Source organism: Ranitomeya imitator, chromosome 2, assembly GCF_032444005.1.
Source record: "Ranitomeya imitator isolate aRanImi1 chromosome 2, aRanImi1.pri, whole genome shotgun sequence".
NCBI lineage: Eukaryota > Metazoa > Chordata > Amphibia > Anura > Dendrobatidae > Ranitomeya > Ranitomeya imitator.
The window spans coordinates 842,709,765-842,729,404 of NC_091283.1; the positions used below are offsets into that span (position 1 = coordinate 842,709,765).

Sequence of the window (19,640 nt, forward strand, 5' to 3'; positions counted from 1 at the left end):
ATTAATTTTGAGTCTAAATAGAGTTTAAAGCATAAAACATAACATTAGAAAAAAACAAAATATACAATATAAATGAGCTTATTTAAAGACAAATTAGACCAGAAGGAAAGACAATCATGCCACTTCTTTTAAATGAATCTGTCACCCTTCGGGACGTATATGACCTATTAATATGGGCATACAGGTAATATAAATGTTACACCGGTCCTACCTGTCTGCCTCATATTAAAGGTCTTGTTGCTGAGAAATGTTATATTCTTTCCTTATGTTAATGATTTCTTCCAAGCTCCGGGGAATACGGTGCCTGGAAGAAATCCCTGCCTCCTCTCCTCATTGTAATACTTACCCTTTCCCATCAGCGTCAGTTCTGCGCCCTGCACGCCCTCAGAAATACATACCTCATCATCCCTTATGTGGGCGCTGCATTCAGGGATCTTCTGTGCAGGCGCCAGCGAGTCACTGTGACCCCGGTGTGTGCGGCGAAAATATGCTCTCCCTACTTCCTCCTTGTAGAGTCATCACTAGGAACCATGTGTACATGGTGATGACTATGCAAGGAAGTGGGGAGAGCACCTTTTCAGCGCACACACCAGAGGTCACTGGAGTGGAAGTCACCGGCGCCTGGCATAAGATCCCTGAATGCAGTGTCCACAGAAGGGATGATAAGGTATGTATTTCTGCGGGAATGCAGGGTGCAGGCGCGTGATTCCGGGGTAAGAACTGACGCTGATGGGAGGGGGTAAGTGTTACAATAAAGACAGGAGGCAGGGATTTCTTCCACGGACCACACCAGGGCTGTGGAGTTGGTAAGCTAAACCTCCAACTCCGACTCCTCAATTTCCATCACAACGATTCCACTAAAATGGGCTTCGACTCCACAGCCCTGCCAGGGCTGTGGAGTTGGTAAGCCAAACCTCCGAATCCACCAAAATGGGCCCCGACTCCACAGCCCTGACCGCACACCCAGGAGCCTGGAAGGAATCATTAACATAAAGACAGAATGCAACATTTCTCAGCAACAAGACCATTAATATGAGTCATACAAGTAGGACTATATTAACATTTCTATTACCTGTATGCCCATATTAACAGGTCATATACATCCCGGAGGGTACGGATTGCTTTTAACTGTCAACAAACTACTTACTACTACTACTATTACTACTACTACTACTACTAAGAGGCTGGGAATTGTACATGAGATCCTGGGCTACAGAGTGTTGTAAAATAATCTCTTGTCTTCTGACATATAGAGAGAAGCCAACAGAGGCTAAATTCTTTATTCAGGCTGCATACTAACATTACATTAGTGAAATGCCAATATATTTTTGCCCTCAGTGTATGGCCAGTTTGATTATATGCAGCTGCCGTTTTTGCCTCTTCTTTCTCATATTTACAAGAAGATGGAAAAATCTGACAGGTTAGTAAATGCAAGAGTTGAAAAGAAGGGCACTGTTCTCACTGACATCTCTGAAAATAGAGGCCAATGGTAATGCTGCATGTCTGGATGTATGAGCATTGTAAGTAACTTTACACTTTTAACCTCTCCCATCTTGATTATTTTACCCAGCAGGAGATGGGCTGGAAAGTGTTTACAACTCAGCGGGAGATTTGCTAACACATTACATAATATCGATGCAGGGTCAGCGTAATATTGGAAATGCTTAGAATTATTATAGCGCTGCAATTTTGTAAGTCATAGAAGGCTGTGATTTTCCTGGCCTATGGGAAGCCTTGCAAGATAACATGAAAGCAACATATGATTCTTCACAATCTAGCAGGAGCTCCTAATTGATTAAGAAACGCCAACTTCTTAATAAATTTGGGATCCATGTGTCAGATCTACCACAGCTTATGGTTGGTGGTCCTGTAAATTGTGTCTTTTTCTAGGCAGAAAATAGACATAAATCCATTAAAAACAATCCCACCACAATGCTATTTTAGCATTTTTTATGTGTATTTTTAAAATGTAGAAATGAGCAAAAAAATGTACCTTATTCTGGTCGGTATCTACTGTGCTACCCCGTAGCAGCCAGACTAGTGCAGTACCTCCTCGGTTGGAACGTGAATCCCGACATCCTGGGCTTCTTTTGCGATTATTAGGTGTAAAACAACATCATGATGTTGGGGAGGGGGTTATCTACGAGAAGCACTCAGGATGCTGGCATTTTCAGTGGAAAAAAAATATACCTTAAACCACTTTCTTAGCTTTTTTTTTTTTGCACAGACAATGTTTGACTTTTTACACTTCTCAACACTTTTCAAATATGATGAGAAAAGGGGACATGGCTGGCCACATTTGTTTAGAATTTCTGTAAATCACTACAATTTATGCCACAAATAGTGGAAATTTGTAGCTCAAATCTACGGCTGCTAATAGCAGATGTAGATTCCAAATTCTGTGGCATGAACACAGACCAATGATGAGCTGAGTGTGCCACTAGTAAGATGAGTGTCGACACAAAACAAGGCAGGTCTGGCAAATGGCTGATTGTACATTTTTATTTGTCCATTTTCTGCACACATAGTTGGTACCATAGACACCACTTTTTGTTTAGTATGATATATGTATAGCTTTAGATTGTTAGTCAATGTGGTTCTGGGGTTTATGCAGCTCCCGATTATTGTGAAGGTGAACACTACATATGTAAAGGGGTTGTGTCATCTTTGCAAATAGTTAAAATTGCAAAGTGTTTATAAAAACAATCAACTTTGCAATTGACCTCTTATTAAAAACCCTGTAATTTCTCAAGAATGGAGTAAGTTTTAGTTTTAGAATTTACGTCTCTCTTTGCTGACGTGGCTGGTTTCTTAGGCAAAGAGCTTGCGCTTGCCAACTGTTTGCTGTGTAGCTTGCCAGTGTTGCTCTGAAGGTGGTTGGATCCAGGCAGGCTCACAATCCCTGCACTTCTGTGATGCTGGAGAGGCAAAGCTGCTGCCTCTGCCAGCAGCATCTGAAAGCATTAAGTTCAAGCCAGCGGCTCAGTTGTCAATATTTAGGACCATGATTTCCCCCTCTAAGCACAAAGCCAAAGGAGCGGTGCACTCCCGAAGAACAAACTTGAGACAATCCTTTTAATGATTGACGAGTTCTGTCATAGGCAGTACAGCACAGCCAATAGATAGCTTGCCTGTTGGACATTACATTTATTCATGCAAAGTTGTCCTAGATGCAAATACTAGTAATAGTAAAACTATTGCTACTTAACTTAGATTATATAATTAGGACATCACACGCAAAATAACTTCTCACTGCTGATACATGTGATGCCGGCTAGACATAGGGCCATTGTTACAGCTTTCCACTTATCTATGTCATCCCACAGGTGGAGCTATGTTGTTGCCCAATAAGTGGCTTTGGCTATGTGCCACAATTGTGCAGGATATGGGATGACCCACTGCACACCCCGTCTCTCTCAAATATCAGATAATGTAATGTTTTATTATGGAAATTACAAAAATAAGAAATTATACCACATTGCTAGATAAGGCTACACTATGAAATAGATTGAACGTATGTTAACCCCTAAGGCACGTAATATGTAGGCAGAATCAAGAATAGTGATTATATAATGTATCACTTAAAAAAAAATCGTGCCAGGACATTGTACATAAACCGTTCAACGTCAAATAAATGGGAAGAACATATAAAAAAAAGGGACAAGTGCAAAAAAAAATTGTATAAAAAAAGGGGTACATTATTAAAAAACATACAGAAAAATATATAAAAACATTGGAACACAGGACAAAACCAAAGATACAAGGTGGTGAGCCAAAATATGGCACAACCGCTGTCACAGGATAGTAATTAAATATAAATAGCCAGCATATAAAAAATACTTAACCATAAACATGAAGGTGAATACTTTTCTGCCCAATGATGACAAAAGTATTCTAGGAGTGTATCACTCCTAGAATACTTTTGTCATCAGTGGGCAGAAAAGTATTCACCTTAGTTTTTCTGGCTAACACGGTACCACAGTACAATTTGTTATTGTACATCATAACCATAAACATGAAATATTGCCCCCATGTGGACATAAGCATGTATATCATAAACTAAAGTGCAATAGTGCATATGTACTGGCCACAAAGGGGAACCTGAGTATAGATGCAAATGGCCATGTTGTAGAATAAGAAGACAAAATGACCTGTAATCAGCGATGGTGCCACTTCCCCAACGTGTGTTTCGGCATTGTGCCTTCCGCACTTTAGTTTATGATATACATGCTTACAGCATTCCATACTGTTTCTTATGGGGACTGTAATACACATCTGGAAAAACAATCACATGCCTGACACATTTTATTGTGTTGCCTGTCAGATAAGCCACCCATGTAGTAACATTTCTGTCTTGGAGAAACTTGATGAGCAATACATTTTACCTAAGAACAGATATAGATAATAGTAAATCACTTATGAGTTGAAGAGTATTAATAGAATGAACCTGATACCCTGCAGGGGAGCATACATTAAATATGCATTAACCCTTGAAGGCCGGCAAGACTGAGGGAAGGCTGTTTTTAGCTTCTGTCTGGGCCTACGTGATACCAAACTAGCCAGAAAGGGCTGTGCATTCCATAGCATTTAATTTGGGGACATTGGCTTGTTTGTGGCAGCTGCACAACCTCCTGACCTGGACTTCGCCTGACCTAAGGGATTAGACTGAGCATGTGCTTCTGGTAACTGACTTACACTGGACTCTAATGTGAGATACAAACTGTTGAAGTAATACATTGGATACTGGTAATAGTAGTCTCATGTGTGCCGACTACTGTGCATTATCACAACTTGAGGTATTGCATAGTCCATTACATAAATCTCGTGCTCTATGTTATATGAAAACATGTAAAGCATAAGAATAATGGAGAAAATTTACTAGTGTCACAATTAGGAGATGCACCAAATCTAGCATATTGGGGCACACAGTTTGAAAGTTTCGTAAGACCATTGGTGCATGTTAGACTACATTTCCTGCTGTAAACCACCAATTGGGTAGTATATTTTAAACCAGTATCTTGCACCTAAAAATTGAGGCACACCAATAAAAAAAAATCTGGAGCTCAACAGAGTCAATGCCTCTTTTGTAGCCAACATTAGACTACATTCAGATGTTGCAGTTTGGTTGTGGTTAAAACCACATCAAAATAATGCATCTAAACAACATATGCTGTTTTGCCATCATTTTTTAAGCAGCAATGGTTTTTATATTTGTTTTATATGTTTTACATGCCAAAACAGTAATCACATTGAAAGATTTAGCAAAGCTCATGCATATTTTAGATGTGTTTTTCACTACACTCCATTAACCTACCTATGCCCGACATTGCCATTTCTGTGTGTGGTTCTACCATTATTCCCCAGTAGCATGCCCACTGTCTTGGGGTCATACTTGATTCTTTCATTAACCCCCTACATCCGATCACTGGCTAGCTCTTGTCATCTATACCTCAAAAACATTTCCAGAATTCGCCATTTTAGGCCATGTTCACACTATGCGGTTTTTACTGCGGAACCGCGGCGATTTTGTTTTTTTGTTTTGGAAAACAGAAACCGCAGTGCACATGATGCGGAAAAACCCGAAAAAAAACGCGCAGAATTGCTGCGGAAAAAAAGAAGGACCATGTCACTTCTTTGTGCAGAATCGCAGCGATTCTGCACCCATAGAAGTGCATTGATCCGCTTACTTCTCGCATGGGGCTGTGCCCACCATGCGGGAAGTAATGCGGATAATGTGCGGGTTATACCCGGGGTGGAGGAGAGGAGACTCTCCTCCAGGCCCCGGGAACCATATTTGTATTAAAAAAAAAGAATAAAAATAAAAAATCATGTATACTCACCCTCGGAAGTCTCAGCGCTGCACGCGGCCGTCCGGTCTCAGGTTTGCTATGCGACCAGGACCTTCGGTGACGTCGCGAAGGTCCTGGTCGCACAGCATCTTTGGAACCGGACCGCCGCCTGCAGCACCCAGGAGATCGGGACGCCAGAGGGTGAGTATATCATCATGATTTTATTATTTTTAACACTACTATTGATGCTGCATATTGCTGCATATGCAGCATCAATAGTAGGGGTAAATCCCGCAGCGGAACCCGCAGCGGAACCCGCAGGACAAACCGCGATAAATCTGCAGGGATAACTGCAGCGGGTTTGCCCTGCAGATTTATCAAATCCGCTGCGGGAGAACCCGCAGAATAAAAAGCAACGTGTGAATGTGGCCTTATTACTTTCGACTCTGCAAAATCTCTCACTGTTTCTCTTTATCCATTCTCGTCTGGACTATTGTAACTCTCAACAAATCTGTCTCCCTTTTACTAAACTCTCCCCTCTCCAATCTGTCCTGAATGCTTCAGCCAGGATCATATTCCTCACCAACCGTTACACCGATGCCTCTACATTGTGCCAGTCACTGCACTGGTTACCCATCCACTTCAGTGTTTAATATAAACTTCTCACTCTCACCCACAAAACGTTCCACGGTTCAGCATCACCCTACATCTCTCCTCTCTTGTTTTAGTCTACCACCCCTCCCATGCCCTCCGCTCCGCTAATGACCTCAGGTTAACATCCTCAATAATCTGAACCTCCCATTCCCATCTCCAAGACTTCTCACGTGGTGCGCCAATTCTTTGGAATGTACTACCCAGGACAATTCGGTTAATCCCCAATAACCACAGTTTTAAGTGAGCCCTAACACATTTCTTCAGACTGGTCTACCGCCTCAACATATTTATCTAACTATCCCTGTGTTGCCCATTCAAACTTTTCTTCATTACCAGGACCCTTGTATCATCTGTTCTCATACCCTTCATGAATTTAATACCCCTCTGTGCTGTACTTTTATATATACTGGTTGGTTACTGGTTCCTGCAGTGTTACATGAACATCCTATTTATTAAATTTATGGCTGCACCGTACAATGAAAGCAATTGTTACCATCCACCTTTCGTGTCTCCCCTATTTCCTCATAGATTGTAGCTTGCGAACAGGGTCCTCACTCCTCTTGTTATCTGTTGATTTATGTGATTATTATTATTCTGTAATGTCTTTATTGTCTGTGCAAGTCCCCTCTAAAATGTAAAGTGCTGCGGAATATGTTGGCGATATAGAAATAAAATTATTATTATTACTGCACCTCACCTACAAAAATAGTTTTTACTACAGGCTAAGAAAGTCTAGTGCACCACCGTGAAGGGGAGTTGTCCTGGTGTTGGGAACCCCTTCCTTTGCTAACCCACTGCTGCTTCCCTCTGTCAATCCCCTCACGTCTACTTATTGGAATGGCACAAAGGTTCCGGGTTGTTCTGTAGATGAGCTGCTCTTTTCAGCTGCACTATAGTGGCTTGTGAAAGTATCTACTCACCCCCCCCCCCTTGGCATTTTTTGTGTTTTGCTACTGCACAAACCGGAATTTCAATGTCTTTTTTGAGGGTTTGCATTAGTTCATGTAAAGAACATGCCTACAATTGCGAACTTTTGGTTTTCTTTTTATTGTGAAGCAAACAACAAATAAGGGGCCAGGAGATTGCAGCATCTGGTAATGCGAAGACTTGCACTGGTAAGAACTGCTTCACCATCATACTAAACGGTGCAGTTTTTCTTTGACCTGGTATTGCTAGGGTTAATAATTTCAGCTTATCTTCTGGAGCTTTCCATCATGGATTGCCTCAGCTGTTCTGTGTTGGACACTCCCCTCTGGTATATATGCTTGCCACTAGCATTTGCTAATTCCCAGTGATGGTTCATTCTTCCTGGTTTGAAGCTGGAAGAGTTGTTTGATGTTTGAAGTTGGCGTTTGGAGAGTTCTAGCGATTTCTGCGTGGAGTTTGTTTGTGTGTTCATCCTCATCTTCTCCAATTTGGTTTCACCTACCTTACACCCTTACCCTCCCCTGTGCTCCACTCTGTCGTTTGGTGAGTGTATTTTGTATGATTGCAGTTTTCATTTTTCCCTGTTTGTCTTCCCTTGTCTGTCTGGTTAGTGCAGTCTTATACACTTTGGCCTCACATCCCTCTGGGTGGGGGAAGGAGCAGATAAGGTTAAGTAAGGAGCATAGCAAGGCACATGAATCCGGCGTTTCCACCTTCTGGAATAATCCGGGGGACAGAAATAGACTAGAGCACCCCCTAGCGTGTGGAATAAGGAAGGAGCCCTTTTCCCAGAAAAATCCTGCAACAGTACCTTGACAAGTACCATTTTCTTTCCTTTTGATGATAATGGATGTGATGGTGCTTTGGGGATCATCAAAGATTGGGATATCTTTTTTTCTAACCCAACCCTAACTCGTATTTCTCAAGACCTACTGTCTCCTTCCCCATAATCCTGTAGAATGTAAGCCCGCAAGGGCAGGGTCCTCGCCCCTCTGTATCAGTCCGTCATTGTTAGTTTGTTTACTGTATGTGATATCTGTAACTTGTATGTAACCCCTTCTCATGTACAGCACCATGGAATCAATGGTGCTATATAAATAAATAATAATAATAATCTTTGTCCCTAACTTGTTTGGATATCTCCTTGGTCTTCACGGTGTTGTTTGGTTAGTGGTGCTTCTTGCTTAATGGTGTTGTATCCTCTGTGGCCTTTTAGAAACGGTTTGTATATACTGACAGACCATGTGACACTTAGAATGCATACAGGTGGACTTCCTTTCACTAAGGCTAGGTTCAGATTGCGTTAGAGCAATCCGTTTAGCGCTAAGCGCTAGCGGGTTGCGCTAACGCAATGTGATTTTCGGGGTCGCGTTTAACGTCCCCGCTCTCGCAGATCCCTGATCTGCGAGAGCGGGGAACGGACCTCGGGCGCGCCGCGGACGCTGCAAGCAGCGTCCGCGGCGCGCTACAAAACACTGGCACATCGCTAGCGTGTGCCGAAAATGGCACGCGCTAGCGATGCGCGTTCCCATTGCCTTGAATGGGCGCGCTAACGGACGCGTTGCACGGCGTTAATTTCGCCGTGCAACGCTGTCCGTTAAACGCGATCCCATAACGCAATGGGAACCCTTATGCATGTGACTTATGAATGGGATTATTTAGGGCCTTCATAGCAATAGGGGTAAATGCATAAGCATATGTCAAATTTTAGTTATTTGATCCCATAAATTTAATTTATGCCTATATTTTTTTTTCACTTTAGTAACTTAGACTATTTAGTGGTGATGCATCACATACAAATCGGATTACAAAAATATTTACAAACTGGTTGTAATGTAACAAAATAGGTAAAAAGCCAAGTGGGTGAATACTTTTGCAAGCCACTCTATGTAATGATTATGTCCTAATGATGCATACGGGTGGGGGCTATCATATTATAACAGTTCCATGAGTCCATGACCTCAGATTCAGTATGTAGATAATTATCATCACATTCTATTTCATATATTAATTAAGATATTTATTTTCTTTGTAGAAGCCCGGTAAGACTGTTGATGCCATTATCCATGATATTCATTCACAGAGGGAAAGAGACTTATTTCGCGAAACAGACAGGCAAGCTATCACTATACTATAACACAGGGTAGTTCGGTTTTCTGTGCCTCTTATGACATATTTGTTTTAACTTGCAGATATCGAAATGAAAGGCCTAGATCGCGCAGTCCTGTGAGCCGCTCCTTGTCCCCAAGGTCCCACACTCCAAGCTTTACATCATGTAGTTCATCGCATAGTCCGTTAGGAGCATCTAGATCCGAGTGGGGAAATGGAAGGGATTCCTGGGATCACCAAGGATATAGCAGGTGGGAGGATGAGCGAGAGCAAGGTACATGGAGGGAATGTGGGGAAGAAAAAAGGGACAGGACAGACCACTGGGTGCATGAGCGGAGGCACTACAACAGACTGACTGACAAGCAAGAGCTTGATGAGCGAACTGATTCATCTAGAGGACACCGGGACAAATATGGCAATTCTCACTCGTCATCCAGGTACAAAAGCAGAGAAGGGGAACACTATAGGAAGGAGTCCAAGCTAAAATCTGAGGCAAAGGCCTCAGATACATCTGGAAAAAACAAAAGGAAAGAAGAAAGCAAGCCACGAGAAGACAAAGAGAGTCACAAAGAAGATGCCGTCAAAAAGGACAGATTAGAGTCTAAGCTAAATAAAGAGACTGAAGGTGGCACACAGCAGAATGTGGATACAGAAGCAAATGAAAGAAGTGAGGATGTAAGAAAAAGCAAAGACACTGAACAGGTAACTTAGACCCTAGGACGCATGGCTATAACAAGAGGAAGAGTCAGAAACAGACAATTCCTTCCATTACGGAATCCTAGTGCTACCACATGCAGAAATGCTGTTTGCCATTTTTTTTCTCATGTTTTTGGCCTTTATTCACATCAAAAAATGCAATACTGTTTTTTTTTTCAGGCTCCCCAAAGGTAGTCTATAGAGAAATAAATTCACAAAAAAAAACCCACACAGCTCAGCAGAGTGTTTAGTTCCTTAATACAAAGTTACATACCTATACGTGGGGGGATGTGGTGGCTTCCTGCATTCTATCATATATGTACGTGATTGATTTAGAACATCACTGATCAAAATCACATGGTGACAGTTTAATACAAACTGCTACCCTGGATACCAGAGACATGCAGTTAACTGGCCAAGGACCAATCAGCTTTGGGACCGCCTGGCGATCACTGTGATGATCTGTCTGTACAGACCAATTACAGTGATCAGAGCCAGCCATCAGGCAGTGAAGGGTGTTATACACCCTCCTGCATCAGTCATGTTCGGTGTCATCACCGATCACGGCCTTTTGACATACTAGATGCCGTTGCCAATAGCGAGAGCAGCATCTAGATGGTTAACCCCATTGGCACCCCATGATCCTAGCACCAGATGGTTACCATGGCAACCCTGAAGCCAAATTATGGCCTTGGAGTTTGCATGAGTACTGCAGTACATAAAAACAGCAATCAACATGTAAGATATTCAAGGGGTGTAATTTAAAAAAAAAATGGGTCACTTTTGGGGAATTTTCTGTTGCTTTAGCACTGTAAGGGCTCTGCAAATGGCACCTGGTCTATTCCAGCAACATATGCACTTTAAATCTGTGTGAAAAATGGACGAGTGCAATCCAATAAAAAAAATAGGATTGCACTCTGAGTAATGTTATTCTATGAGTTCCTGCTCCTCTATGATTTTTTTCTCAGCTCAGATTTGACGGAAAAAAAATTGCGATTTGCTGTGTATATCGAATGAGACTCGCCAATGCAAGTCAATAGGTGGGAGAAAAAAATTGCATGGCAACAGACCATGCGTGTGCTGTGCGATATTTACGCACCCATCTCCTAGAAGACCCCACATTTCATCAGCCAAGAACAGTAAATTAATTGTGGGACCCATCAGAATAGAACAGATATAATATATACATACAATAGAATAGATAGATAGATGCCAGTCACATATATAATTAGTGCAGTGAGTATGTAGTTTAATGTTAATGTATTTAGCTAATAATTAAATCTAGCAGAGGGAAAGTAGACTGCTGGTGGCAGATTTTTATAGCCTGGGAAGGGATAATAAACATGAAGCTACCCAGGCTATTAATGCCAGCTCACAGCTGTATATTTAGCCTTATAAAAATGTGGGAGGCCCCCCAAAAAATGATGTGGGCACCCCTAACATTAATAACCAGTAAAGGTTAGGCAGACAGCTGCGGGCTGATATTAATATCCTAGGAAGGGGCCATGGATATTGGCTCCCCTCCCAGACTAAAAACATCAACTCTCAACCACCCCAGAAATGGGGCATCCATAAGATGCGCCAATTCTGGTGCTTAGCCTCCACTCTTCCCACTTGCCCTGATGCGGTGGCAAATCGAGTAATAGTATTGGGGTTAAAGTCAGGTTTGTATTGCGAGCTGGCATCAAGCCGAGGTGTTAATAATGGAGAGGAGTCTATAAGACGCCCCCGTTACTAACCCCATAGTCATATTGTAAATAACAATATTATAACAATAACATTATATATTATAATAATAACACTCAGAATAAAGTCCTTTAATTGAAATAAAGATACTGACACCTTTATTCAAAATAAAAATAAAAAAAAACAAAGTTATATTCACCTTTACGCCTAATCCTAAGCCCATGTCCCCTGTAAAGGAAAAATATAATAAACAACCATATTCATCACCTGTCCGATGAGATGATAATCCAGTTGTCCTGCGACAAGCGTAGCTCTGCTACATCTAGATGCCATGCTGAACGTTGGCATGATGTGAGCATTCAACTTGGCAGCCCGCATAGACATTGAGCTGAGCGTCAAAGCACAGCATCAATGTCTTGCGGTGACGTGAATAAGGTGAGCGGAGTTCTTAGCATGATAACTTTAGGGTAATGCCATACTTGGCAGAAATTGCATAATAAATTAGGGAGTTATTTTTTTCCTACTACCCCATATGAATCTGAAAAATATATAGGGTTGACGCAATATTCTATTAGAACAAAATGTAATTTTTTATTTTATTTAAATTTTACTTTGTGTTAACTCTCATGAAACACTGACAGCAGCTCTGAATACACTGAAGGGTACAATTTTAAAAATGGTATTATTTTGGGGGGGATTTCCAGTAAATAAGCCCCTCAAAGTAACTTCAAACCTAATTAGGTCTCAAAAATCTTTTTTGTAAGTTTACTTGTAAAAATATAAATTTTAACCCTTCTATCATCTCTCAAAAATCCAGTCTAAAAATCTAAAATGAAAGATCACAGAAAACATTATGTGGACATAAAGTAGACATATGGAAAATGTTATTTATGTTAGGTATGACTATCTGCTACAGGGCATGCAAAAAAAATCAAAGTTTAATTACCCCTTCACCCCCTGCCTTTTTTCACCTTCCTCACCAGGCCAATTTTTCAAATTCTGACCAGTGTCACTTTATGGGCTCATTCTCACTTGTGATGAAATTGGACAAATGCAATCCGATAAAAGAAATCGGATTGAATTTGGACCAATGTTATTCTATGATTGTGTGTTCATCTGCATTTTTTTCCAGCTCAGATCAGATCATGATCGGACTGGAAAAAAGTTGCAGCGTGCTGCGATTGTAATTGGAAATCGGATCACATCCCGTAATAGAAGTCAATGCAAATGCTGTCTGATTTTTACACACTGATCGCATTTGAAAAGCCGGCAATTCATATGCCGGGTACAGTAAAATCACACTGACAGGTTAGAATAGAATACATCACAGTTTAAGGCCGGGATCACACATACACGAGATACGGCCGAGTCTCGCAGGTGAAAACCCAGCTCTGGCGCCGGAACTCCGGAGTGGAGCGTGCAGCCGCACAGCAATACATGGAGCTGCACGCTCCGGAGTGCCGGCGCCAGAGCTGGGTTTTCACCTGCGAGACTCGGCCGTATCTCGCGTATGCGTGATCCCGGCCTAACACAGATGAATGGTGTCAATCTTTGGCCAGTAGTGTACTGGGACTGTAATGAACGAGCCGCAAAAAATCAAACTAGTTTATTTTTTTGCGACTTTCTTGCTGCAGTTGCGGTACCCTGCAGGTCGCAGTGTGAAGCCATTCATCTAAATTATGCAGCAACCTGTGGCAGTGCGACCTGTGTTATGGCCAAAGTTGTCCTCTAGCCCCAGTCAAAATGTACTAAATCTATCTTTTTTCTTTGACATTTTGGACATAAGGAGGAATCAATTAACCTATTCTGAAAATGAGCCATAATTTACTATACAATTTGCTCCATATCATACATTGTAAACCTTGACACAGCTAACACCACATTAGATACATATCCAATGTCTCAGACATAATTCAGTCGTGTTCTTATTCTTCTGTATGATTTATCAGACTGACATAAAAGAAAAAGGAGTGAATCATAATAATACACTGGACAAGTCTGAAGAAGGTTTGGAAGAGAGAGATATCACTCCATCAACCAAAAGTAAAGTAAGTGAAATTAAAAATGTATCTATCTATCTACAGTATCTATCTATCTATCTATCTATCTATCTAAGTCTAATAGGAAATTTTGTATCTTTTTTTTTTCTGAGCGCTTATTTGCTGATTTATGGCAACAGACTACATATAAGAGGATGTCCACTACTTTTTGGTTAGGTCATCAATGTCTGATCAACTGGGGTCCGACACCTGGCACCCCCGCAATCAGCTGTTATCTGTGTCGGTGGCCGGAAGTACTCACTTGCGGAGCCAATAGGAGGTGGATGTGTAGTACCCTTTGATGGCCACTATCGGAAGATTGCCACCTCTATGAGTACTTCCAGCTGGCAGCTGCCACTGATAACAGCAGATTGGTGGGGGTGTCGGACCCTGGCCTGTCATGCATCATGAGAATGGGGTCCCTGGAGGTCCAAACCGACGCGTTTCGACCATTCAGGTCTTATTCATGGTACCATGTTACCATGAATAAGCCTTATATGGTCAAAATGCGTCAGTTTGGACCAAGAGGGACCCCATTCTCATGATGCATGTAGCCCAACATTGGTTTTAAAGCAAGTCTCCAATAAAATTGACATTTTAACTCCATGAAAATCCACGCTGGAGATCTTTCTCCTTTCAATATTTGCTATGGACAACGTCTCTCATCAGGGCGGCTCTGTGCGTGGACGAATATTGGATTTCTTGTGAGACTGGTGAGCTGACCCTTTTTTCCCTATTTTTCCCCCATCTTCTATGTATATAAACTTGTTATGGCATATTTTACCCATGCTGTCAGAAAAAAATATGAATAGCAAAATAAATTATAATGGGTAAGTGTTCTATCTGTGAAATTCATGGATTGAAGATGTATGTGCAATATGGACGTCTGAATAAGGCCAACAAACAGAAAGCTGCCTCCCAGCCGTTAGAAAGAAGCTAATATATTATATATCAGCTTATATATATTTTAACCCGTGTGTCCTTTTTATGGCTGCTCTTTTAACTATAACAACAGACATGAGATAAAAATTAATGCCGTGCTTCTGTGATCCTTTAATTTAATCCCACAAGCCTTTAGCAGAGCCACTAACATGCCCTTTAATCTAATAATAAATCAACAATTTGCCGTGTTAACCCACCAGTCATTAAGAGATGGTATTGCATGAACTTAAGCATTTAGAGCCTAAAAAAAGAACTGTACCCATTGATGAAAATGATCCGTTGACTTGTGTCCCTGGCCTATGTTATTTCATCTGGAGCAGTCGAATTTGATATATAGTTGACACTGGATTGCATAGCTGTTGTGTAAGGAAATTGCCCTGCAATGACCTTGCCTTGTAGCTTTGCTTTACAAAGTTTTTTTTACGTGTTTGCTTCATGTATAAATTACTTTGCATGACTTCCCTTGGCAATAGTAACTCAAAGGCACATGTGTCAAAGATATATATCAGATGGTGCACAGACGTAACACAGTCTATACTAATTATAACTATATATGTCCCTCTTCTGTACTTTTTCTGTCATGGACACTGAAGTGGGACTTAGCCACCTATTTCGATTTCTTCAGGTAGCAAATGGTACATGATACATTGTGGTTAATAGATATTTGTGTTGGAAAAAATGTTCTGGGAAAACCTCCAGATCTATCTCTTTCTAATCATGAGCTAATGCTATCAATATCTGTGTGGGCGGACAAACCAGTCCTGTAAGCACGGACAGTAGCTATTATAGCGCTACTAACTTTCCTTCAGGGCACTGAAAACTGGATTATTAGACAGCAAGACTTGACGATACTGCAATAAATGTAACAGTTGGGGTTTCTCAAATATCAAGACATATTAAATATAGTCACCCATAACCAGTAACCTTGTTGCACATATTAATAACTGTCGACATTTTGCAGCACATTGACTTGTAAACTGTATAACCGTTTTGTGTTGTAGATACGACAGTCCATTAATATTTAATTTTACCAGTGTTAACCTTCTATCCGCATACCTATCCCCCCTGTTCTGGTGCTCTTTTTATAGAATGTGTCTGGGATTAAAAATAAAAACTGTTTGATTTTCTCTGACAGTAACAGCACCAACTCTTCTCCTTAGAAGGTCCAGTATGGATGGATTCCTGACTTCATAAATGTATTTCGAAAGCTTTGGGTTACTTGGCATTAGGATAACTAATGTTGTTGAGTATCCCAGAACATGCAAATAAGCTAGGAGCTAAAAACTATATCCACAAATTTAGTGTACCTCAAATCTAAATATATATATGTCTAAAAACTATCTGGGGAGTTTGCTCAGACTGGCCATTCCTATGTTGTTTTCAAGTCCGGAGAAAACGTGATGATGATGAATTTATTAGGAGTCATAGGCCTTTTAATAAGCTTGTTACTCTGTGCCTGTTGTGAGTTTTCTGGTGTAAATTGCATTAAATCTGTGGCCGTGCCCCTCACATTAAGGATCCGTTTTCCCATGCCTACCTAGGGCACTTTACTACGGCCAATCAGATGCTTATTTGACGATTGGCGGTCGTATGATAGCCTGTGTAGGCTGAGTCGGCGTCAGAGGCGCACTGAACGATCAGTAATAGATCTTTCTGAGCACATAGGCTGCCATTGTTATCAGCAGAGTGGATGCGCTGGGGAGAAAGATGATCTTTTGCACAGCACAAAAGATCATGTCACCTGACGAATAGGCATTTTGCTTATTCAGCGGGTGATTGGCAGCCTGTTTAGACTGCAAAATGATAACCTTGTGTAACAAAGAAACTCGTACTCAACATCATTATGGTTTAAGCATATCTATGCAACAAAATACCCATATATCATAAATAGCAACTCGATCAAAATGTTAGATATAAAGAGGGAAATGAGTCATGCTATATCAATAAAACTGTTTACATTTTATTAGGAAACATGTTAACCTCAAGAAACACAATATACACATTCAGATACATATAATAAATCGAGCAAAAAAGTAACAAAGTGAAACCAGCGACACAAGAACCAAAGTAAATAGCGCAGGGAGTGCTATCTATATAACTAGCCCACAGAGCAATGTCTGTACAGGAATCAGAATATTGTAACCATCTCTGAAATCATGTGACTATATCCATGTAAATATATTATTCAAGTGCAGCAGCTGAACCTACACTAATCATTATATACTGCTGCAGCCCATTTTTTCAAATGCCGCACTTGAATGATATGTGTACCATGGATATAGTTACTTGAATTATTTGAGAGATGGATACAATATTCTGATTACTGTGCAGACATTGCTCTATGGGCTATTTGTATAGCTAGCACTCCCTGCGCTATTTACTTTGTTTCTTGTGTCACTAGTTTCACTTTGTGTTACTTTTTTTGCTCAAATTATTATATGTAATATAATTTACTTTAATGTTACTTTATTTCCTTGGTACATTCATATTCTTCATGATTTCAGAGTTATCAATAAAAGTGCAACATTATATAACTGTATGCATTTATTGAAATTGCAGGACTGGGACAGTGGAAGTGAACAGGAAGGCGAAAGCTGGTACCCAACTAACATGGAGGAACTAGTGACGGTAGATGAAGTTGGAGAAGAAGATCTAATTGTAGAACCAGACATTACGGAGCTTGAAGAGATTATTCCTGTTGTCCCTAAGGAGAGTGAGAAGTGTATTCAGATGTGTGCAATTGATACTGTGAATTTACAATTGAGGTTTAGTCAAAGAACCAGCAGTGAGTGCTCCTCCGCAGCCATGAGCTGCACATCACTCAGAGAAAGTGCAAGTCCACACAGCAGCTGCTGTGATCCAGTTGCAAATGTGCCCGATGTAAATGTGAATACTAATGAAAAGTGCAATAAAGTGGAAGAAAACGATAAAAGTCCTAATAGACTCTACAAACAGGATCCTGGAAAGGACCGTATAGGTGACATTTCGGAATCTGTAACCTCTGAGTCTATCAATAAAAACTGTTCAGATCTGTATAAGAGAATAGATTCTCCGGCAGACAGCAGCGTGACAATGGTAGAAGTTCCTATCCAAGAAGAAAGACGGAATAAAAGAGAAAGAGAGCTCTCCATTTCAGGTAAGCTAAGTCTGATCAATTTGTAATTGTCAAATGTTATTATGTGCATGTTGTAGCAATATATACTAGTAAAACTGTGTAAGTACGTATCTGCTCTCTTTGCTGTGGCTGAGGATGTAGCTTTGAGGCCTTAAAATCGGCATCTATGCTTTTAGTCATTTTATATCTGCAGATGTTCCATTCAAGAGTATACATGAATTATGCAATATCGTACATCTGACTGAATTTTTAACTCACACAGTTGAAACTAGAGGTTTCCATCCACTATATATAAAGACACATCTGCAGGTTTTTCTCAATATGTGACATGACAATTAGGATTACCATAATTATTAATATTTGTTAAATGCCAGAATAATGAGAGAGAATGTTTTAAGGCATTTTTATTACTTACTGTAACGAACGGGTGAAACGTTTGGGATTTCCTTCCACAAGCTATTCACAATAGTTGGTTGGAATTTGGGCCCATTCCACCTGACAAAACTGGTGTAACTGATCCAGGATTGAAGGTTTGCTAAAGACGTGCAGCAAGATTTTGAGGCAACTGAGACATCAGTTTAGTAAGGTGCTTTAGGCTATGTGCACACGATGCGGATTTTGCTGTGGATCCGCAGCGTTTCTGCAGCAGTTTCCCATGAGTTTACATTACAATATAAACCTATGGGAAACAGAAAACGCTGTGCCCGTGCTGTGGAAAAAAAGGCGCGGAAACGCAGCGGTTTACATTCCGCAGCACGTCACTTCTTTCTGCGGATTCCGCAGCGGTTTTACACCTGCTCCAATAGAAAACCGCAGGTGTAAAACCGCAGTGAAATCCGCACAAAAACCGTGATAAATCTGCAGCAAAAACGCAGCGTTTTTGCCTTGCAGATTTATCAAATCCGCTGTGGAAAAATCCGCAGAGGACCATTCTACGTGTGCACATTCCCTTATAAACGCTGAAGGGCTTCATGCCCAAACTGAAAGATATCCCTTATGCTGACCGAAAAGCATCAGAAAAGTATTCTGCAATATGCTCAAAACCATATTGATAAGTCACAGAGGATTTGGGATTATGTTCCCAAGGGGCTCTCTAACTAAAGCTACTTTCAGACATCAGTTTTTTCCCTCCAGGCACAATCCGGCGAATTTTGGGAAAAAAAACAAACAGATCCGGCGCAAATTGTGAAAAAACTGATGAGACGGATCCTTTTTTTTGCTGGATCCGTTTTAATTTTTTTACCTGGGGATAGAGTTTGGACTTCCTGCTCCCGGGAGGGGAGGGGAGAGTAGAGTAGAGTAGAGAGAGAGAGGGCGAGAGGATCTGGCAAAAAAACAGATGAAACGTGAGGCCATCCGTCGCAATCCAGCGCTAATACAAATCTATGAGAAAAAAAACTGATCCGGCTGCAACTTTTGCTGGATCCGTTTTTTTCAAAATTCGCCGGATTGTGCCTGACGGCAAAAAACAGATGTGTGAAAGTAGCCCAATAAAGACTCTTGTCATGAAGGGATTGAATAACTGTGGCCAGTAATAGTGGCATTCTGTAGTTAATTTAGAGAAACCACTTGTTAAATTAGTTGTGCTCAGCTATTTCATTTTTTCTTGCTTCATTAGTTTACTGCAAACAGCAGAAAGTTTATTATTATTATTATTATTATTATTTATTTATATAGCACCAT

The 19,640-nt window shown here is 40.9% G+C and overlaps 1 protein-coding gene across 1 annotated transcript in view; it reads left to right on the plus strand.

Annotated features, from left to right (window-relative positions):
• The window catches only part of RBM20 (RNA binding motif protein 20), a 336,119-nt gene that overhangs the window by 275,409 nt on the left and 41,070 nt on the right, over positions 1-19,640 (plus strand). Inside the window, exons 8-11 of the mRNA XM_069754279.1 lie at positions 9,406-9,485; positions 9,563-10,181; positions 13,811-13,909; positions 17,402-17,978. Coding sequence (XP_069610380.1) covers positions 9,406-9,485; positions 9,563-10,181; positions 13,811-13,909; positions 17,402-17,978 — 1,375 coding nt within the window. The remainder of the gene's footprint in view (positions 1-9,405; positions 9,486-9,562; positions 10,182-13,810; positions 13,910-17,401; positions 17,979-19,640) is intronic.